This window comes from Dunckerocampus dactyliophorus, chromosome 2, assembly GCF_027744805.1.
Source record: "Dunckerocampus dactyliophorus isolate RoL2022-P2 chromosome 2, RoL_Ddac_1.1, whole genome shotgun sequence".
In the NCBI taxonomy this organism is placed as follows: Eukaryota; Metazoa; Chordata; class Actinopteri; order Syngnathiformes; family Syngnathidae; genus Dunckerocampus; species Dunckerocampus dactyliophorus.
Window position 1 is genome coordinate 42,805,295 of NC_072820.1, and position 23,420 is coordinate 42,828,714.

General features: G+C 41.7%; 1 protein-coding gene across 1 annotated transcript; it reads right to left on the minus strand.

Annotated features, from left to right (window-relative positions):
- Positions 1-553: 553 nt before the first annotated feature.
- sap30bp (SAP30 binding protein) lies at positions 554-23,210 on the minus strand. Its single transcript, XM_054769044.1, has 10 exons — positions 23,068-23,210; positions 21,673-21,785; positions 19,967-20,017; positions 16,009-16,048; positions 7,904-7,992; positions 3,191-3,282; positions 2,938-3,050; positions 1,838-1,896; positions 1,356-1,446; positions 554-1,072 (listed from the first exon to the last, which is right to left on the minus strand). The coding sequence occupies exons 1-10, from the start codon at positions 23,159-23,161 to the stop codon at positions 891-893; spliced, it is 924 nt and encodes a 307-aa protein (XP_054625019.1). The 5' UTR covers positions 23,162-23,210; the 3' UTR covers positions 554-890.
- Positions 23,211-23,420: the final 210 nt, after the last annotated feature.

A 23,420-nucleotide genomic window follows, 5' to 3' on the forward strand; every position in this document is an offset into this window, starting at 1 on the left:
GCATTCTGTGGCCCATCTCACTCACCACCGTAACAATTTAAGCTCCATCGTCACCCATAAACGGTGTCCTTCTTAAATAAGTGATGATGGTAGTCGTTATCGTTGCTGGCGGATTCCCGCTGCGAAAAAAAAAGTCAGAATCAATCAAGGGACAATTCTATCAGTGCGTAATAAAAAACTAAAGTGATTCATACCTCAAACCTCGTACGTACCCGCGTGTCTTAAAATGAAGAATCGACAGTGTGCCTACCTGAACATGGCTTTTGACAAGGAATTATTACAGTGTTGTTGACACTTCCCATCTTATTAAAAAGAGGTTACTGGTGGAATTGTTGTTGCTGGTAAAGTAATCGGGGACACGAGTGGCCCTTGTTAATTAAACTGACCTCTGGAAGCATGAAGGTAGAAGCCAGGTGCGTAGGAGGGGGGGAGAAATACGAGAAGACTACAAATGCATGTATGTCCACTTGAGTAGAAACCAAAATATGTGCGATTACATTCAGCAACCGTGGTGGTCACTGTGTTAAAATGACAAATGCAACCGGGATTCCACTGAAAAGGAAACATCAAACCAATTTATTCACCTTATCAACAATATCATATTTACAAGCGTAAAAATGTTTTACCCCAAAATGAGTCAATGACATAAACGACGAGGAGAAAAGCATGCCACCGCTGTATCAGCACTGAGGACAGAAGACATGCATTTCTCATTTACAGCCAGCACTCTTATTCCGCATCTTTTTCCATTAAACCATTGACAGATGAGCAGTGTAGACTTCTTCAGCTCATCCTAACGATGACTTGCAAGTCTACAATCCCAGAGATGGAAGCAAGTCAAGTCTATTAAATAGTCCTTGTGTATTGTGGGCATTTTAGCCGTCTTCCATTCACTGTTTGGCTTTCTTTACGATGGTGCCCACGGCAGAAATGACAGTGGTCTTGGTGCCGCTGGCAGTGGTTGTCACGGAGACGACGGCCGGCAGGGTGGCTGACGTGGTGGTGATGAGAGTGGGCTGGGCCAGGGTCACAGGGATGGCGGAGTCCCACTTGCTCTTCCTCTTCTGAGTGTCTGCCAATCAAGGTTAAGAGACAAGTCACATTTCAGTTGAGTGTCGGAGAGTTTTCCGATCCTTTCGGTTTGATTTAAAAATGTAAATATCCTCTCATTTCAGAACTGAAATGCACATGCACAGTCACTCCAACTGAAATTCTAATTCTTTTTTTTTAATTTCATGTATAAATGTTTACGCCTTGGGAGAAGACTGTATTCTCTTTGTCAGATGTGAGTCATTAGCACTGGCGCTGGAAAAAGGGGCATGGTGGAAATGAGTCAAACCTCTGTGCAGGTTTACCTGTGGCTGTCGCGGTGGTGCTGCTGTTGGTGGTGGAAGCTGCCGTGTTGGATGCGTTGGTGCCTTTCTTCGTACCCGTGACAAACTCGATCTGTGCAAAACACACACCATACGACTACCTTTGAATTCAATTGACATGGCTATGGGATAGCTTCTAAATTCGAAAAAATTCTCAAACAATTCTGAAATGTTAAGCTGCATACCACTGTGTATACTTCAGACAAGAAAATCAGAGCGGCGCATGCAGGGAACTACATGTTCTTTCTAGTCCCCTTTCTGACTAATATGCAGCTGGCGGAATGATGTGGCTACTGATAACAGCAGCGTGTGTCAATGACTGATCATCTCCTTGTACATATTTCCGATAAAATGCAATAATTAACTGTACAGGTAGAGCAACAAAATACAGTTAGAGCACAACAGTTTATTAGCATGTTTAATATGCATAATATAGTGTCAGTTTTTCCACATTTAAGACTCACCTTCGTCCGCTCCTTCTTGGCTTTTTCCAGCTTGTCCATCTCCACTTTCTGGGCTTTGGCTGCAAGAATGAGAAGTATGCATTAAGTAGTGCTTACACCGGCACGCATTTTGCGTCCAAATTATCCATCAATTCACTGCGGCAATGAGCGTCAATTAGATGGCACACCTGAAAAGGCTGAAGACTGTTTACGCACTGTTTGCACACTTGGAACGCAATTTGTGACCGAAAACGGTGCGCATTGGCACAAAATGCCACCTTGCACAACGCACAACTTATTGACACGTAATTCAAGAACTGTTTATGTCTAGCGTACGACATCATACGCAGGATGCGCATTGTTCCGGCATGGGTATGCATTGTCACCACGACTTCCCGCATCCGTGAAACAGTCGTGGCATTTTTTGGTCCCGCTTTGTCCTGCGTGACGCCATGCAACACCGTATAAGCCGGTGTATATGTACATGTCATGTTCCATGATCACTTTAAATCGAAAGCGGCATCATATGTGCGTCGTTGCGTATTTTCCATGATGGAAGATTGTGACTACTGGGTTGTCACTGAGCATGTGCAGAATGCGTCTACATCCACATTACAACCTAAACGTTGGTTGCAACCCGCCATAAACAAAAAGAAGAACGTGTCTACATCCAGTCACTTAATTTTCGGCATTGAGTGTTAGATGGAAACTTAATTAAACTCCAAGAGAACAACACAAGACTTTATGTTTTGTTTCATATGGTTTATTGTATCTTACTTTAAACTTGTATCCGACTTTAAAATCCCCCCTGCCTTACTCCACGAGGTGGTGGAAAGTGAACTCATTCATGTGAATGAGACACGCTTTGATACGCACCACCCGCATTGTTTAGGCATAAGTTGCAGTGCGTTACGCAAATTTTGAACATTTAAAAATTTTCTTCGCGCACTGGCACGCAGCCCCACATACTTCACACCTGTTCATGACCAAGTTACTCATTGGCCCGTCATTGGCATTCCAAATTGCATACCACCACGGGGACAAAATGCGTGCAAGTGTAAACGAGGCTTTAGTGTTTGAGCTGTAATCACAACACAATGCTGACTGAAAATAAAACTTACCAAGCGCTTCGTAGTAGGAGTCTTCTGACCAGCCGTGTGGATCAAACATATCATTTGGGTAGTTGGTTCCCAATTCGTCTATACTGCAGAACTGAATGAGCTTCTCGTAAATACTGGGGGGGAAAAAAGAAAAGAAGACATTGGCAGAGGAAGTCAGAGTAACAGCTTTTGTGTGTCTTATGCCTTCATACACACGCAGAACAGAATTTATTTCTGACCAAAATTGTTCCTTTCTGTTTACCAAGTGGCATACCTTGGGTTTCTAAATTCTTTCTTCTTCTGGATGTGGCTGTTGGTGTCAAAATCTCCATGGAGCTTTCTTTCATACAACTTATGGATTTTCTCCTGTTGTGACAGAGAACATCAAGACAGGATGTTAATTAAAGTAAAATTAAAGTTAAATTAAAGTAAACATATGGGCAGTGCTGCTAAAAGAAAAGGTTGGCGAGACTTTCTAATAAGAGCAAACCAACGAAAAAGCTCAACTGAATAGCAGTGAGGGCAATCTTTCATAACAAATGAGACATTTCATAAATATTGGAAAGCTGCTTAGATAAACACAATCGACTCAGAAAAGGTTACGCTAACCAATTAGCATGTGTGTTTATTTTTGTAATTTCTTGCTGTGTATCCTGTTACAATGGGAAAACAGTGCCCTCCAGGACTTTGATTTCCATTTTTGATTTTATATACAGTATATATACTCAAGTGCATAGCACTTTTTAAAAACTTGACAGTAATTCACCAGTCCCCCCAGGTCACGTGGGCCTTTTTTGAGATGCCAGATTTCGCCGAGGTTTCAATGTTTTTTAGGTGTCTCTTGCGATATAATTGCAGGAGAAGGTGAATGTTGCAATAAATAGCTGTGATGTTCCCTCTGTGTAATTATAATCAGGACATTTGTTTAAGAATAAATAATTAATAACAAACATAAAGAACACACACACAGAGAAAAGAGTCTAACCAACATAGCCCATAAAAATGTGCAAAACAGATTGTTTTCAGCCACATCAACGTATACCTGCATTCCTGTAAGCCAGGGGTGTCAGTAATTATGGCCCCCAATTCTTTTTCTCGCCCTTCTTAAAAAAAAAAAAAAAAAAAAAGTATACAGTCGTCCCTCTCTACATCACGGTTTGAACATTTTGTGGTTGACTTGTGGTTGTGCCTATTATTAGTCAAAAATATTGAAAGACAAGTCATATTTAGTAATCTAGTCACTAGGTGTCAGTAATGTTACATTGATGAGACATTACCTTACCCTATATGCACCACACCTGCACCTGCACCGCACAATGGATGTAAAGTTCAACATGACACTCTTCACTCCTCCTATTCCCTATTCCATGTGCAAGTGGTATGTTTTTGGCAGCTTGCTATGCTAGCGACGGAGGTCTGGTGTCACTTCAGAGACACCGTAGCCTGCGTGCAGGAGTTGCACAATGTGGTGTACATAACGAATAATAGGACTGTAAAGGTGACTATAGGGGTGTTATTTCTTGTCTCCAGGGCGCTAGTAATGGTAAAAAGTGTATTCAGAAGGTCACAAACACTTGTTTTTATGCTCCAACTACGAGAATCTTCCATATCTTAATACTGAATCATATTTCACGGAATCAATTTACTACGATAAACGAGGGACGACTTTTAATATTAGATGTTTTGGTGCAAAATTAGCAACAATATCGTTTATGCACCATAAGTCTCATTTGCAAATATACATTCACGTTCAATTTGTCGTCAGGGTATTGCGGTAGTCAGGAAGTAGCTACTGCCATTGGGACGAGCGGTGTGCCAGTCCTGTCTCTTGTTGAGCTTCAATGTAAAGGCTTTGAAATGGAACTCCACTGAAGACTTAAAGGGATAGTTCAGATTTTTTGACATGAAGTTGTATGACATCCCCATCAGCATTGTAGTCCTATAACAGCGACTTACCCCCCACTTGGTCTCCTATGTCCAGTTCTGGTCAGATTTCCGTGATTCCGCATAGCTGCTGGGGACAATTAAGTAAAGACTTTGGCTTCTCAAAACAACATGCGTTCAAAAGATTAATACATTTACATCACAAAAATGCCTTCTCAAAAAAAAACCCAAATCAGACCTCACAAAACACTTGGCGTTATGTATTTGTCTCCCTCCGTATTCTTGCACACTGTTGCCTGCGCGTTCATGTGAATGTGACGAAGACACTCGCATCAACTTCCGTGACGAAGCCATCTTGTTTACGTATGTGTTGCACAGTGGAAGAAGATGCGAGTGCCTTCGTCACATGAACGCACAGGCGACAGTGCGCAGGGAGACGGAGGGAGACAAATGTTTTTTGTGCGTTTTGTGAGGTTTGAGTTTTTGAGAAGGTTTTTGTGATGCAAATGTTTTAATCTTTACAAAGCATTTTGTTTTTAGAAGCCAAAGTCTTTACTTAATTGTCCCCGGCAACTAAACGGAACTATGTTCTTCATCACAGAAATCTGACCAGAATTGGTCTTAGGAGACCAAATTGGGGGGTAAGTTGCTGTTATTGTACTACCATGCTGATGGGGATGTCATACGACCTCATATAAAAAAAAAATCCAAATTATCCCTTTAATTGAGAACCTGTTATCTGCTGAGCTAGCAAGTAGAGACTATACATTAGCGGGAGCAGCAGAACACTGATAGGGAAAGTCCTGCCTGCCGTCCAATAGAAAATCAACAGTGGGTAGAGCTACGTTCAGCAAAGTAGTACTGTGAAGGGAAATGAGGGGCATCTTGCTTGTCATAGGTGATACAGTCAAAATTGGGATCTAGGTATCAAACCAGATCAAAAACCAGAAGCAGTGCAATATGGCTTAGGGGACTACTTCATGTCAACAATGTAAGAAATACTATTTGATGATAAGTTGATCTATGGGTGGTTTGTCTCATTATGGACCCAGTGTCTCTCATTTTAATTTATTTTTTTTGCAGTCTTCATTGAAGGGAAAAAAAGGCATGGATTCTCCTGTCATCTTCACTGCGAGAAAACCCGTGTTAACTAAATTATCTGTCGAGCAGCCAGAAAATGTTGTGGTCACTGATTAAAAAATAAGCAAGAAAGAATGAGAACTGCCAGTCAAAACAACGCCCGTGGGTTAATAAATGTCACACATCTGTGGAGGTTTGAGGCAAATCTTAGGCTAAAAGGTGCAATTCCAGTAAACATTAATCTTTGTATTTGTTCTTATCTCATACAGGGCACAGCTGAGGTTCAGCTGAGTCCAAGATTCTCAGGAACCAATGAGCTGTTTTCAAGCTAAGGTCTGGGCCAGATTACAAGAAATATCTTGGAAGTGTTCAGAGCGAGAGAAAGAGAAAAAAACAACCCTGCTAAGAGAACATTTTAGTAACACTGATGCATTTCTTCTCATGCGTGTCCCAAGGCCACGGATACCCAGGCAATACTGGTGAAAGTGAATCATTAGTTCACTGGATAGGTGGGGGAGTGGAAGCCCTGCGGGAATAATGTTGAGCTGTTCACTTACTAAATCTGCCTTGTGTCCCGACCTGCCTCAGCACCTTACAGAACAAATCTTATTGCAGTCTAAGAATTTATGTAGACACCAGAATTTCACCCTGAGGCAAGTGAAACTGCACTGTTATTGACTTGACTCGGGAGACGACTGCACTAACAGTGTTTGCCTTTTAATGTTCTATGGGCCATATATGTGTCTGAAATGATGATGATGATAACACAGACGACTGGTCGGAATTTTGCCACATGCTAGTCCGACAACTACTGGACTTTTTTTTTTTAAACTGCTATTTGAAAGGAAGCAAATTTGCAAATCTCCAGGCTAACGCCCAATTCAATATCCAAACATTTTCCTTTGCTTTTTAGGCAAATATAAATAGAATATTTGTGTTCTAGAACAACTCTCATCGTGTCAGTGCTGTAATTATGATTCACCACAGAGGGTGACAGCAGCAGGGATGCAAAGCTATAAATCAAGGCTGAAGAATGCTCTTTCATGTTCAATCACATATTTCTAAGACATTGGCAATATTTCGAATGTCTGTCTTTAACTTTGATAGAGAATTCCATTTTGGAATTAGCTGTCTAGGCTGCTGGTGAAATTAGCATACTTGCACAGCCACCTCTAACCCCTTCGTTTCCTTCTGCCAAAGTCCGCCCTTTGGCATCATTTCAATTCAGATGGGAGGCTGGGTGTGATCGGACCAAACTAAAGTATAGCAGGGATGGCCAACTGGCAGGCCAGGGGCCACATCCGGCCCGCCAGAGCTTTCCATCCAGCCACCAGAATAAAATGACTGAATTCAGAATAGCATCTTGGACTATAAAAGTAAAAATATATAATAAATAAATAATAAAAGTTAAATATTAGTTTGGATGCAATTTTATTTTACAATGGCATCTGGCCCTCTCACTGTCTGCTGAAAAAAAATTCTAGTCCTTGGACAAACATAGTTTATACTACTATTGATTTGTAGTTTATTATTATTATTATTATTATTAGCTGTACAGCCACAAAAAGTGGGAAAAAAATAGGAAAAAACCCCCAGAAAAAAAAAAAACTTTGGCCACAGGTCTGAGATTGTAGTTCTTAATCTTATTTCCTGCTAGCTGCTTTTTCAAAATTATTTTGTACAACAAACTCTACATTGCCCAAGAGGCATGTATGAACCACTACTTAGGCAGCCAGAGGCAAGTATGCAGCATGTCAAACTGTATTACTTGCAATCAGTGCGATGTGCTAATAAAACTACCCCAGCAATGAAGAGAATGATCTCAGAATTATGTAAGCCCAACAACATCAGCAAGAGCATCTCCTCTGGTCTGCCTGGAGACATAACTGTGCCTCGATTGTAATATAAAATCATAATGAAAAAAAAAAACAATTAAACAAAAGCGGGTTTATGTTTAAACAAAGAGGACTGCAATGACTGCTTATGTGGTTCTGTAATCAAATAGCAGTGGAGGAGTAGCTACCTGTAGTTGGCTGGAGCAGCGTCCCGGGGGCTCAGGTGGAATTCTGATTTCATCAGGTGACATGTTTCTCACCTTCTCTGAGAAGAGAGCTGTAAAGGAGAAAGAAACATAATTATGATCTGTTTAAATCCTCCACTTCTGCACTGTGTTGTTGCAAGTCTTTACATGCTAAGGTTGGATGAACTAAGAAAGAACAGTAATACAGATGTAGGGAAAACAAGAAGGAAGTGGGATTTACAAAACAAGAATGAATTTAAAGATTCAAAAATAAACAAAGGGTCAGAGGGTTTAATATTTCCAAGCATTGTTTTTGTTTGTTGCCATTTTATGGGGCATGATGGATTTAAAAGGCACGTTCCTGTCAGGGAGTAATGGCTGTTAAGAGCTTGTAAGGACAAGGGAGGCTCCTTTTTCCCCTCCATCATTCCCTTTGGAACCATCGCTTGTTTTGTATCTTTTCTGACTTGAGGCTAGACATTCCTCAGTGTCACACTATCTATACCCAAACCAGACACACAGCTTTCATAGTCATTCAGGTGTCTGTCACACTTGTGTGTCGCGGATGAGTGTGGATGCATGCAAGCAACGCAGCAGCTTTTCAATGGTGCATATTTCAGACAAGTAAAAACTTGACTGGACATTTACTCGAGCAGCAAACTGTAAGCGAGCTGAACATGTTTTTTTAAGGCATACTTGGGAATGTCCACCATCAATCTTACTAAAATGAGTATTTTGACGAGATTGGTTGCTTTGCTAACTTTTGATTAGTCTTTGCTACAGTGGATCACATAAACCCAATACGTTTTCCAGTAAACTTGTTTTACAGAAATAAATAACCTTTAAAACAAATTGCATATACTCACATATTGACAGATCACGCAAATGAATGTATTCCAAGATGAATGCATTACACCATTTTTCAACAGCTCTGCAATCAGAAGTCGGGTACATATTCTTTTTGTTTTGCCTGTGTTGCAAACACGATGAACGATTGACTGATTTATTTGTTATACAAATTTTAAATAAAGGGAAATTCACTTTTCTGTACAAATTGTGTTGCATTACAGCACACAAAGAACCAGACTGTTAGTGGTTTATCAAATAAGGCAGTATGTCAGTTTTATTTATGTCTGGCCATAAATATCAATGGCCCTGAGTGAGTTTTGGGTTGAGTTGTGCCAAAGTTTAACTTTGTACTTTTGTGTACAAGAAGGGATGACTGCGCATACTGATGAATGATTTCAAGCAGCCCCTATGCAGTTTATCTTGGTCTGCTGCTCATGCGTGATATAGACTTACATGTATCTGTACAGACTTGCCACCGAGGTTTCCCCTGCTTGTCTGGAAAGTTCAGGAGGAGGAGCAGCAGCACCTCCCCTTGATGGTGGACCATTGCTGCTCCAACATCAGCACATGTTCTAGCAGACTTGGCTGGCAATATGGAAATGTAGTGGGCATCTCTCTTGAGTGAACGTTGGATCTTTCAATGGGACAACGTTGCAACATTTCCACATAACCAGCCGCCAATTAATGCCACTGCACAACCTGAAGCTCTATCTTTAAGCCTGTCTCTCACAGATGCCATCTTTTGGTTACTGGGCTGCAGTCAGCATCAGTAACGGCTTTGAAGGAAAACTGCACTTTTTTTATTTTTCCCATCATACACAATCCTAATGCGAGACATGAACACACGTCTCTCTTTTCTGTGGGTTCTAAATATTGAAAAACTGCCAGCATGAGGCAGCTAATAAGGAATGTAATGGGGTTCACCTATTCCGCCTTTACAGCCATCTGTTAAAACACCTCCCAAACAATGCTTTATGGTTTTATTTACATGCTGTGACCATGCAGGAGCAGGAACATTCATGATAACATGTAATACAGTATTTTGATAATTTTAGGCATTACCAGAACTTCCTTCCTGGGTGCAGTGATTTCACAGAGCCCATAGCAACGAACACGACTTCCGTCAACAACAACAGCATAAAGAGAGAGTTTGCTACCTCTAATCATGGCATGGTGATGTTGTTGGACTTCTGTACAAACCTCAGTTTGTCCATCACAAACACCATGTTCGAACACAAGTGCACATGGCACCAGGACCCCCTAGGCCACAGGTCTATGATCCATGATCCATAGTCTATGAGGGTGTGTTGGGAACGTTTGGCAGAGTCTCCTGTTCGTCGAGTCTTCAACTCTCACCTCCGGCAGAGCTTCACCTGCATCCCGGGGGAGGACGAGGATATTGAGTCCGAATGGGCTCAATTCCGTGCCTCCATTGCTGAGGCAGCCGACCGGAGCTGCGGCCGCAAGGTGGTCGGTGCCAGTTGTGGCGGCAAGCCCCGAACCCGATGGTGGACACCAGAGGTTAGGGCTGCAGTCAAGCTGAAGAAGGAGTCCTATCAAGCATGGATGGCTTGTGGGACTCCTGAAGCAGCTGATAGGTACCAGCAGGCCAAGCGGCACACGGCTTCGGCGGTGGTCGAGGCAAAAACACGGGTGTGGGAGGAGTTCGGTCGGCCTCGGTGCCTCAGAAAGGGGAAGCAGTGCCCGGTCCACACTGTTTACAGTGGGGACGGGGTCCTGCTGACCTCGACTGAGGATATAGTCGGACGGTGCAAGAAATACTTTGAGGCCCTTCTCAATCCCACTGACATACCTTCCATAGAGGAAGCAGAGGCTGAGGACACAAATGCGGACAGTCCCATCACCGCAGCTAAGGTATCTGGGGTAGTCAAAATGCTCCCCAGTGGCAAAGCTCCGGGAGTGGACGAGTTTCGCCCTGAATTCCTCAAGGCTCTGGATGTTGAGGGGCTGTCTTGGCTGACATGTCTCTTCAACATTGCATGAAAGTCGGGAACAGTACCTCTGGATTGGCAGACTGGGGTGGTGGTCCCCCTTTTCAAGAAGGGTGACCGGAGGGTGTGTTCCAACTCTAGAGGGATCACACTTCTCAGCCTCCCTGGGAAAGTCTATTCCAGGGTGCTGGAGAGAAGGGTACGACTGTTAATTGAACCTCCGCTACAGGGGGTGCAATGTGGTTTTCGTCCTGGTCGTGGAACACTGGACCAGCACTACACACTTGCAAGAGTACTGGAGGGTACTTGGGAGTTTGCCCAACCAGTCTACATGTGCTTTGTGGACTTGGAAAAGGCATTTGACCATGTCCCTCGCGGTGTCCTGTGGGGGGTGCTCCGGGAGTATGGGATTGTTGGCGCGCTACTACGTGCCATTCAGTCCTTGTACAACCGGGGGAGGAGCCTGGTTCGCATTGCCAGCAGTAAGTCAAGCCTGTTTCCGGTGAACGTTGGCCTCCGCCAAGACTGCCCTTTGTCACTGATTCTGTTCATAATTTTCGTGGACAGTGAGGTGAGGTGTTCCGGGCATGCCCAGTCGGGAGAAAGCCCCGGGGCAGACCTAGGACAAACTGGAGGGCTTATGTCTCACAGCTGGCCTGGCAACGCCTTGGTGTCCTCCCGGTGGAGCTGGAGGAGGTGGCCGGGGACCGGGAAGTCTGGGCTTCCCTAAGGAAACTGCTGCCCCCGCGACCGGGACCCGGATAAGTGGAGGAAAATGGATGGATGGATGGATAATCATGGCAGACTTCGATGAATAACTGATTAGCTTGCTAGCTAGCGGCTGTTCCGAGTCCCTGTAGCATAAGAGTTGCAATATAAACAATGAATAATAGGAGTGTTATTTCATGTCTACAGGGTGTTAATAATGTTAAAAAACGTATTTATTTTCTGTATTTATTTTCATAAACAGATTTCCTATGCTCTAACTACAAAAATATTCCACTACTACTCCGCTGAATCCTATGTCGCGGAAATTAGTTTACCGCTGTCGGATCTGGAACCACTTAAGCGTTATAAATGAGGGATGACTGTATGTGTCTATGCTATAATTTCCAAGCATCTAGGCAGGTCTTCCTAGTGCTGTCGTCGGGTCTAAGTTGAGAAATAGTATCCATTGCTTCAGTCTGTCTGGATGTTTAGCTGGTAGCGTGTGGAATCTCAGTTGAAAAACTTTTTGTTATTATTATTGCCACAAACTTCTTCTATACACATATGAGGCATGATTTATAATCTAGCAATGAACTTTTCCAAACTCACAGGAAATGCAGCAGCTGTAGTAGTTGACATCACCTCGCAGTAGTGGCCTGAGGTGTCATGAGTGAGGCGCTGTGTCGCTATGCCAGAAAAGTAGTTCTTCGATGTTAGCTCTTACAATAACAATGTCGCTGTAGCTCGGTTAATATGCAGGTCACGTCATGTAAATGGGACATTGTTGGCATTTTTTGACTTTCTTTCTCATGCTAGCTGTTTTTCTCTCTTTAGAACGCACAGAAAAGGATGTGTTCATGTCTCACATAAGGATTGTGGATGATGAGCAAAATTTGAAAAAAAAAAGAAAAAAAAAAGAAAAGGGTGCAGTTTTCCTGTAAATTTAAGTTGCAGATCTGCCTCTGCCATTATTGACAGCCCATTGGATCCTCTGGCTTTGTGCACATGCAATTCTTTGCGTGCACCACGAGACTCCCACCCCCATAAATTTCAGGATCTTCTAAGAAATTAAAAATGGTGTTTCGTGGTTTAATACGGCCTGTTATTAGTCATTAAAAAAAGCATACTTAGGCGAATTTTAGGTTTTTTTTGCCTACATTAAGCATTTTCAAGCATAAAAAATGCTAAATGAACTCAAATACAAATATAAGGTATTAAAAAAAGACATCTTCAAATTGTAGTGTGCCTTATCATGGTCGGGTCTGGGAACCAATTAACTGCGATAAACGTGGCATTACTGTACTTGTAAGTGTAGACTTGAGATTGTGTTCAGGAGTTCATGTGAGAAACTATGCTGGACCTTGTACACCGTCTTGTCAGGAGGTATACACTGTAGCCCTTGACAATAAAACATTCAATACAATGTGTGAAAACAAAACAACTGCATAGCATACACTGTCACGGGCAATTTCACGTCGCTAAAACAGGGTTTAAGCATTGTGAAGGGGGGATAATCCCATCGAGATAAAAACAAGATTACTTCTTTTACGCTAACAAATCAAACTCCTGCAAGGGAGAACCGACCTATGTAAGATAAATAACTGAACAGTTTCTATTAGAAGCTGCACAATCAGGACGTACACAGAGCGGTATTAACAAGCCTACAAAAAGGAGATAATAATCATCTGTTCTGCTGGAAACAGACAGTCAAAATCTGTGCCCTGCGGGTCTCTTTGGACAGCGGCACAATGCGTGTCCCTTTACTGAGCAGACAAAGAGCTGTCTTCAGCCCACTGACAGGAGGCGCACTGTGACATTTACTGTCAGACAACACAGAGCAGCCAAGCGCTGCTGCTGGAATGTCAAGTGTCCAGTTTTGAGTCACGCTCAATCCCCCACACAACACCGATGGGTGATGGGGGGTGTCTTGAAGACTAAAAATTGCTGCATTTCCTCTCATCAATGATTCTACTGATACTGCAGCCAGTTCAGTGGAAGAGCCATTGACCATTATATATTTTATGATTATATTCGTCAGCTGTTGAGTCATTTAGCTGGCAGTAAAGTGAAAGGTGAACACTGCAGTTAATGACAGCCTCTAGCTACAGGCCAGCGTAAACAAATAGCTGTGTCGGAACGCTCTGTGCTCAGTGTGCATAAAACACCACTCCTTGTATCACTCATATCCTGTCTCATACACACACCTGCACGGGTCAGTGATTAACTCACTAAGCACTGCCAGCTCCTGTGTTAGACCTTCAAGACCCATCTTTCAATCAAACGGTAGACAAAGAGCCTTTCAGAACTCATGTGGGTCTAGTTAGTCTTTCACACATTGGCTGCAGCCAAATGTCACTGAAACGATTATGGGTTGTTTTCTATATTCTGCTATTCAAAAGACAACCATTTTATTTTTTGTAGGGGGCAAAGGTGGATGTTAATACAGTGGAACCTCGGTTTTCATACGCTGTGGCTTTGGTCGGAAATAATTGTTGAAAATATGTCTTGGTTTTCATACAATGTCTCGGTTATCGCACGGCCAAACAGCGCACCTAACAAACCAGTCGGGTGCCCAAACAAAGCACCGGCATTGTTAACAGTCTCTGTGAAGAATGGATGTTTTTTTTTAGGCTTGAGATACTATAGACAGATTCCATCCACGGAATTCTTTAATCATCGCACTGCACTGCACTGCACCGCACGATGAACAGCTCATATCTGTCTCCTTTCAAGCACTGCGAAGAGCACTGGTGTTCAAGCACCCTTCGTATTTGTGTTAAAGAAATCTGCTTTTTTTATTCATTTATTAGGACGGCTGCAAAAACAAAAAAAAGTTGATAGTACCAGAACTTTTCTAAAGACGGTCAGAAACATTATTGAATTCGAGAAAGACCTCGTGGCGAAGTACAAAGGTGGTGTCTATTACAATATAAGTGGTAAAAAGTGCTTCAAAAAAAGTTAATCCTGCATCATACAACAAATTATGAACGCTTTGTGTGTGATGGATGTGAAAAATGCAAACGGAAGTTACTTGCTGTAAAATACAATTTACAATACATTATGACAGGGGTGTTAAATTGCACAGGGGGCCAAAACTCAAAGCCTACTTTAGGTTGTGGGCCAAACTGGACATTACCCCACCCCTTCCCCCTAACTTTGTATCTTAATTATTATTTATCCTAAAATTGTCAACACTGGTATATTTCTGCATATTGAAAGTATTAAAACCCTTACAACCTTCTTGTCCTTTTAACCAACGTAATTAGTGAATGAAGCACACTCATATGCATCATCAGTGCACACACACAGATGCTCGTTCGAAGTTGCGAACATGACAGGATAATGCCCCAATAATCCAGGCTGAATAAAAAAATAGTAGTGAGTATGAGAAAATGTCTCATTAGCACTGATAACTAGATAAATAAGCAGCCTACACACCTTTTATCCCATTTCTCTGCGTGCGCAGTGCTGGGATTGGAACATATCAATATAATGCACCCATGTGGTTGCGTTTTCTGGATGGGACAAAAGGCACATGACAGCTGATGAATGTGTTTTTATGTGGACATTTTTTAAACATCGGAGTGGGGGTAATGTGCATTTTTTCGTCTCAGTTTATTCGTGCTTGAAATTTGTCCTTTCCAATAGTCTGTGGATATACAACTATGGTTGTTTTGGCCTGGATGTTCGTTTCAACAAAGTGATTGTTGATCGACCTCCTCTTTGTCATTCTTTCAATGTACGGGCAAAATGACAGTATTTTATATCCACACAAAAACATCACAAACCGTGAGATGTGTAACCTGGAAGACTTTCCAGCATGCTTTGCTGTCGTTAAAAGGATCACTTTTGACTGCCTTCTGCCTCTTTAAGGTGTTACTTTGTAAAGACAGGGTGTAATACTTAAAGTGATGCCGTTTTTAGTCATGTACAGTTAAATTACTTTGACTTTTGGTCTGAATCTGGCACCCTTACAAAGAATGATAAAATTAAATTCCAGAGGAGTTCTTTATACCAGAGGAATAGCTTAATTACGCACATCAGTGAAAGCACTTTGTTTGATAAGGTCCACGGGGCAAGCCAACTCAATGCTATTTTCCAAACAGTTCCAAGAGAAATTGCAGCGCGGGCCAGATTTGGCCCTCGGGCCTGAGTTTGACTCGTATACATTAGGAGAATTAAAGCAGTTTTTCATTTGGCTTATTCTCGCTATTGGCTTATTGTATTGAGTAGCCAGGAATGACATATGTACCACTTTCGCCACTTGCGGTTCTATGGTCATAGTCACACCAATGTCCTTCAGTGACAGCACCACAAAAGAGCCCAAAAAACCCAAATACAGCTTTTCAGTTAATCGGTTTCTCTGTGAGCTTCAAGTTTTGCAAGATTGCTCAAGTTTCATGTCATGTCATGATCTAAGAGCCAAATTTTTGAAAAAAAAAAACAAAAAAACAAACACTTATAATTCTGAGTCTATACTGTAAACGTATCATGGTAATGGCCAATCATAAAATCCAATAAATAAGATGATGTCAGAACCAATATTTCAAAACTAAGTGAAAATACAGAAATTTAATGTTTGTGTGCGTTTACACTTACCGACAAGCTCATTTGGGTCCTTTGTTTCTACTTCTGAGACCTATGAGACAAAATATAGACAAATGTTTCATTTCACTAGGTCTCTGGATAGGAAAATCTAGTAGAAGGAAGGATGAACAGCACCAGTAGGAAGTTAAAACATCAAGACAGTCTGCTAACTGAACACAGGACACAAAGACAGGATAGATGCTTACATATCAGTACAGCAGAAGAGAAACTGTAAGCACTTTTGAGTGATAACTTTAGTTTGGCAAAAGGTGGGGTCTTGCATATTGTGCCAGCATTGACTGCATAACACAGGTTGGGCACAAAGGAACAGTGCTGTTATTCATGGGCATCACGGTGTCACCTAGCAACTGCACGGACACATCAAAGCATTGCCCTGACAGTGGCCAAAGCATGCAGCCCAACAGGAGAGTGGCAAATAGAAACATGCAGACACAGCAAACCCATTGGCAGGGATTCAAACCAATGAACTAAATGGCACCTGAGGTTTGACACATACACACACACAAAATATCACCTATTTGGTCTGCTTTAACACGTTGCAGCAAGAAAGACACAGACTTGGAGCTGCTCTTTGCATTCAGCTCATAAACATGGCTCAAGCTGCGTTCAAGAAAAATTTGAGCTCTCACAGTAACGATGGAAACAAAAACACTTTAGTATACTGTATATATCAACTCTGTTTGTATGTGCTAATCACAATTAAACCTCATGAAAACAAAACACAACTATCAAAGGAATATTTTCATCTCAAAACATCTAAAGATTTGCATTATTTTCAAACAATGGATAATACATAAATATGTAATGGTGAACCAAGACTTTCTATGATCCCCAAGTAGATAATTTATCAAAGCACAACCAAGTTATTGTACATGAGTCATTGCATTATTGAAAATGGGGCAGGTAGATGCAGTTTATTTGATTTTACCATACTACATAAAAAAAAACAAACACACACAGACATCACATGGTACTAATAAGAAATGCAGGCAACGCCCCATATTGTGTCAGACCGTCTGTTCTAGAAAATGTTTCTCTTTCGTGTGTCACATTTACAGAAACCAAGACCTTAGCAGGCTACACAAACAGTACTTCTGAGTACGGCTGCCACGTTGGTGTTAAACTGTCCTAACCACTGCATCAGTGAGAAGCACAGCAGGCTCAAGTAGTGGAAGTAAAAAATATTTTTCATAAACAAAAGTAAATAAGTGATTCTGTATGGTAAACCCCAGGCATTTTCTGAACAGCTGAAGTATCCAAGTATGTAAGTATCCAAACAATTACATTTACTAGTAATGGCAGTTAATAGCTACACACTATATATCATGCATCTTTTTCGTTATTGCGATCAATTGATATTGTATTTAATTGTATTTGACCTCGCTGGACATATGGTGATAGATAATTACTGTTTTTTTTATTCACTCAGAATGTTATGACAATGTAAAATGATGTAATTTGTCATACCAACAGTAAAATATGGTGGTGGTAGTGTGATGGTCTGGGGCTGCTTCAGGACCTGGAAGACTTGCTGTGATAAATGGAACCATGAATTCTGCTGTCTACCAAAAAACCCTGAAGGAGAATGTCCTGCCATCTGTTCATGACCTCAAGCTGCAACCAACTTAGGTTCTGCAGCAGCAGGACAATGATCTAAAACACACCAGCAAGTCCACCTCTGAATGGCTGAAGAAAAACAAAATGAAGACTTTGGAGTGGCCTAGTCAAAGTCCTGACCTGAATCCTATTGAGATGCTGTGGCATGACCTTAAAAAGGCAGTAAATGCTGGAAAACCCTCCAATGTGGCTAAATTACAACAATTCTGCAAAGATGAGTGGGCTAAAATTCCTCCACAGCGCTGTAAGAGACTCACTGCAAGTTATTGCAAACACTTGATTGCAGTTGTTGCTGCTAAGTGTGGCCCAACCAGTTATTAGATTTAGGGACAATCACTTTTTCACAAAAGGGCCATGTAGGTTTTTTTTCCTACCTTAATAATAAAAAGTTTAATTTAAAAACTGCATTTTGTGTTCAGTTGTGTTGTCATTGACTAATATTTAATTTTGATCTGAAACATTTAAGTGTGACCAAAAAAAAAAACAAAAAAAACAAACAAAAAAAAAACAAGATATCAGGAACACCACTGTAGATGCCTGCTATTTCAGATTTTAAAACAAAAGGGGCAGAGGATATCTGGCGAAGAACAACATAAAAAAAAAAACTGTTGTTGCTCAATGATTTGCAGAATTACAAAGATATTACAAGAGTGTTTTATTTTTGGTTTAATGAAAGTTATTGTTTAATGCTGTAGTTGTCCAGTATGGGGGCCGCGCGGTGGCCTAGTGGTTAGCATGTTGGCCGCGCTGGAAGATCTGGGTCCGAATCTCCATAGTATGGAGTCTATGTTCTCCCCGTGGGTTTTCTCTGGGTACTCCGGCTTACTCCCACAGTCCAAAAACATGTTAGGTTAATTAGCAATTCTAAATTGTCTATGAATTGAATGTGAGTGTGAATGGTTGTCTATATGCGCCCTGCGATTGGCTTGGGACCAGTCCAGGGTGTACCCCACCTCTCGCCCAAAGTCAGCTGGGATAGGCTCCAGCATATCCCTGTGACCCCAATGAGCATTACGTGGCATAGAAAACGAATGAATGAATTGTCTAATATGGCCATCGAGTAATCAAGCACATCGAGGCAACGATGCGATAACACTCCGCTAAGAGTATTACGTCCAAAGTCAAGCAACACGACAGTCAACTGAAAAACGACACAACGTGAGCTAGAAAAGTTCCAAAAATGACCAAGCATCTTTTCATCCAAACTGCAATTAATGACCAGAGGATTAACTTAAAGTTCAACACAAAATCTGATCAGCTGATTTAGGGCTTTAGCAACACTTGCACAATGCTCCACTTTTGACAATGAATCTTGAGTATTGTTCTTGACCCTCTCACTTACAGTAAGCCGAAACAGTTCATAAAATCACACCATATGATCGATATAATGACTTCTCTTCCAAAGGAAAGCTGGTACACGTTGCTACATGCACGATTAGGAAATCATGACACTAGGTTACTGAAATGTAATCAAAAGATGGCAACAATTTTTCCTCATAGTGGCTGAGAGTGTTTATGTACTCAACTGCAGAGTACCAGGTGTCCATTCCAGGGAGGTCTTTATTTGTTCAAATGCATATTTATGAGAATGGCACGGACATGTGGCTGTTCTTGTTTTTATCCAGTCGGATCAGATCAATGTTGAAATGTTTAGCAGCTTTTGCTCTCAAATGCGCCGATCACTTGATATTAAAACTCCACAATAAACTTCAGCTTTACAGATGCCATGTGCGCTTTGTAGGTGGTGTGTGTTGTGTTGAAGAGCTACTGCGACACATGGTAATATCAATCATTCTAAAACGTCCCCCGCACACACACACACGGCAAAAGACGTCATTTATCTGATGTGCGATGTTCATTTATTGAATTTTATGCCGCATTTGGCACACACTGGTAGGCGGGTCAGGATTTGAGGAAATATGCTTATATCTGTGGTGATCAATCAATTATTATTTGATTTGTGTTTGTGTGACTCACTCTGACTTCATTCACCTGCATCAAACAGGTGCTGCAGTAAACACACACACGTGCAGGCACACACATTGTGGATTGCTACCTCTGAGGCTGATCGTCATATGTCCACATTGTGGCACAAGGAGACACACGTGAAGATAAAAAGTATCTCACAGGGAGTGCCAGCTGTTACAACACTTCATCTTATCGTTTAGTGGCGTGGACATCAGGCATGAGCAGGCCCACAGCACCATCTAGTGGCCATGTATTTCCTTTGCATTAGTGTGCCACTCCCCTCACTTATGGTTTCAAGGTTGATCAAGCTTGATCTTTTTTTGTTAGATTCAGTCCAGCCCACAGCAGGTGGATGCTCAAATACCTCAACATCATCTGCGTCCCTCCCCTCGTCAGATTCGTCATTCGTCATTTCCTACAAACACAAAAATGCAGGGGGTTAACACTTTCAATCCACAGGGGAAAAGGCTAGGAGGGGAACCGGGCAGCCATACGGACAGGATGGCCTGTTCATCTCTCCTTGTGGTTTCTACCATACAAGTGATGCTGCGTTTGGAATAACAGACTTAAAAAAAACCCCCAAAAAACCCAAAGATGCCTGACTTTCCACCAATATAAATAGAAGTTACACGGTATTTTATGGACATACAGTTTCAAACAAGCAAACCACAGACTGCATGTGTGTTCACAAGTATGACAAGCCTCAATTTAAAGTGCCCTTCTTTCAACTGGTGTGTTTCAGGCCTGATCCCGCATGTATTGTCTTTTGGATACCTGTGTTTCACATCTGATCTGTGAAGTATAAGATAAAGAGGGATTCGTATTGCCAACTTAGACTTTATCGCTATTTTTAGTGAGCATTCAAACCCCTATAGATACTCTTTTCAAAGAAGTAGGTGTTTCTGTGGGCCCCTCGCTCATCTCAAAGCACTAACTCGGCTCGGTCTTGTTTGTGACAACAACAAAAAAAACTACAGAAAAAAGTTCAGAACATATATGTTTTGCTTTTGCACTATTGGATAGCGGCCTATAAATTTTAGATGACATATATAACAATTAAAGAGGATACTATAGGAGCTTTTCTCATTTATATGAGATTTTGAAAAAATGTTTGTAAACTTTACGCAGGTAAAAAACATTCCCCCGCCGCCTGAAAAAGTACCTACTAGTAAGGTGGGTCTTTACAGAAGCCAGGAACGGAGGGGCTGTATGCAGAAGATACACTGATTGGTGGAATGCACTTGGTGCATTTGTGTTCATCCACCGTGTCTCAGGGGCTGTCCACAAAGGGACATTTTCAGGTTGAAATGGTTAAGTATTTTAGCGTTTCAGCCTTTCATCCACACAGCAACGGCATTCTGGGTGCCCTGAAACTTCATTTTTTTTAAAACACGGCTTCCAAAGTAGAAAACAAACCCCGGCTTGTCGGTGCTGTGTAGACAAGCAGACCACTATTTTCTGAAAACGATGACATCACCGTCACATGACCAGAAGAACAAGCACGCATAACAGCAATGGTGGCCCACAGAGCTATGTTTGTGTTGCACTTGGTGCTATTAGCACTATTGCAACAAAACCTTGCCGCCTTGCACATGTTTCTCATCATCACCTTTGTTGCTTTTGTTTGTGCAGAGGAAGATGACAGACCTGATGCGTATGCATTCTTTCTTCTTCTATAGGTTTGGTGTCATGTTGTTGTGTCTGTGTGTCCGTTTCCAGCACCACATATAGGTGTACCCTATGTATTAAATTGTCTTCACTCAGTCATCCGACCTGAAAACGATCCCGTGTGGATGTGACTATTTACTGATCCAACACTGTGTGGACACATTGGAAAAAAAAAACAACAAAAAAACAGGAGCATTCCCGTGTGGACGCGACCTAAGATGTTGCACGGCTGCAGCTTCATTTTTTTCAAGCTTAATTTTAGTCATTTGGACAATGAAATTCCTCCCCCAAAACTTTGTAGATTGATGGGGTAAATATTAACAGTTTTCCGACATACACACAGGCACACACACACACACAAACTGACAGGCGACATTGTGACTACATATGTAAAATACATACCGAATTACTCTCTCTACTGTCTTCATTTTCGGATGCCTTGTCAATGACACTCTCAGTCCGATTCAGGTCATCCTCGCCATAGCCGAACACCAATCCTCCTCCTGCAGGCACCTCTGATGATGATGATGGGATAGGTATAGACACCAGAAACAGCAACAACAGGTCAGTTAAAAAGGAAGGGATATCTTTGATGAGAACTTACCAACTAGAACATAAGTAGCAACGGAGTCATGCTTTGTTAAAGGTACGGTAAGCATTGGGTTCCTCCAGCTGCCGAAAGGGTGGCGACATTCAAACGTACTGCCCTCATTATATGCTGCTTCTTCCTGCTTTGAGTACGCCAACGTAAAACACACCCAAGTTGTGTTTGCTAATGATCAATTTGGCAGAGTTTAGCGCCTCACATAAGCTATCATTAAATGTACAGTCGTCCCTCCCTAAATCCCACTTCGAACATCGCTCCCTCACTTTATCACAGTTTTTGCAAAAATTAATAAATGATCACTATTTCGTGGTTGACTACAGCCCAGTATTAGTCAGAATATATGCATAATTAAGCTTCAAATTAAGCATTTTTAAGCATAAAAATTGCTAAATTAACTAAAATATACACACAGTATAATTAAGACCACCACCTTGTGAATACAGTAGTATGCATTGGTGACTGGGTGTCAGTAATAGTTTCGTGAGACTGCCACCGAAGCACCAGACTTGAACAACGGGCTTGTCTTGCAGGTTTAAATTATCTCACAACAGGCACAATAAAAATAACATAATAATAATCATAACTACAACACGGGTTACTGTTGCAGCCATTGCCCACAACAAGCTACTGTAAAACTCAACTCTGAAACCCTGACGACACTTCCTGTCTGCCATAGATTTTGCTCCCCTACAAGGTAAACTGTCTTAAATGGCTTATTTTTTCTGATTACATCTACTATATTGGGTAATACGAATGTAAAGGCGACTGTAAGGGTGTTATCACATGCCCAGATGACTCCAATAATGTTTAAAAACGTATTTAGAAGAGGTCTACTATGCAATAACTACGAAAATATTCGATTTATGAAGAAGGACTCATACTTCAAACTCACTTTTCGCGGTAATGAACGATGGCGTTAACAATGCACCGGATGTAAAGTTCAATGATGGATGAGACCAGGAACAACATAAACATTAAGACATTGACCACTATTTCACAAAAAGTGACCATTTAGTCTTGAACAAACATCACCCACCCACAGCAATATCTTAATACAAAAACCGCTTCATCTTTTGAATCGCAAAGACGGCTAGCTAGTTTAGCTACCACATGAAGCTCAAGCGTCATGCATCAAACCAGGAAGTAAAGTCCTAGTTCTTTATCTTAAATAAACATCCCTTTCTACGCACCTGTCTCTTCTGGTTCGGGGTCTGAGTCAGGATCTGAATCGTCTCCATAATCTGCCAAAGAGGAAAGTAGCGCACTCTTTTTGCCACTAGCCATTGCTTCGTAACCCGCCGCCAGGCGCAGACAAATAACGTCACGAGGGTGCGATTACGTAAGCACTATGGGACACTGGGAGATGTAGTGCGTATCCATTATGGCGCAGACGCCTAAATTCAACACAGTTTATGGCTTCTTTACGGTAACGAGTTATTTGCAGTATTTGATACCTGGAACTAAACTTTAAATCTCAGTGTGAAAAGGGAAAGCATTACAATACAGAAGTAAAAATACTGAAAGATTTACTGTATCATCGAGC

Excerpts from the sequence above, each read along its gene's own strand:
- sap30bp (XM_054769044.1), bottom strand. The coding sequence starts at position 23,161 with ATGGCTAGTGGCAAAAAGAGTGCGCTACTTTCCTCTTTGGCAGATTAT. Across the intron at positions 3,283-7,903 it reads GCTGCTCCAGCCAACTACAG|GAGAAAATCCATAAGTTGTA; the intron begins GTAGCTACTCCT and ends CTGTCACAACAG. Across the intron at positions 1,073-1,355 it reads CACCACCGCGACAGCCACAG|ACACTCAGAAGAGGAAGAGC; the intron begins GTAAACCTGCAC and ends CTTGATTGGCAG.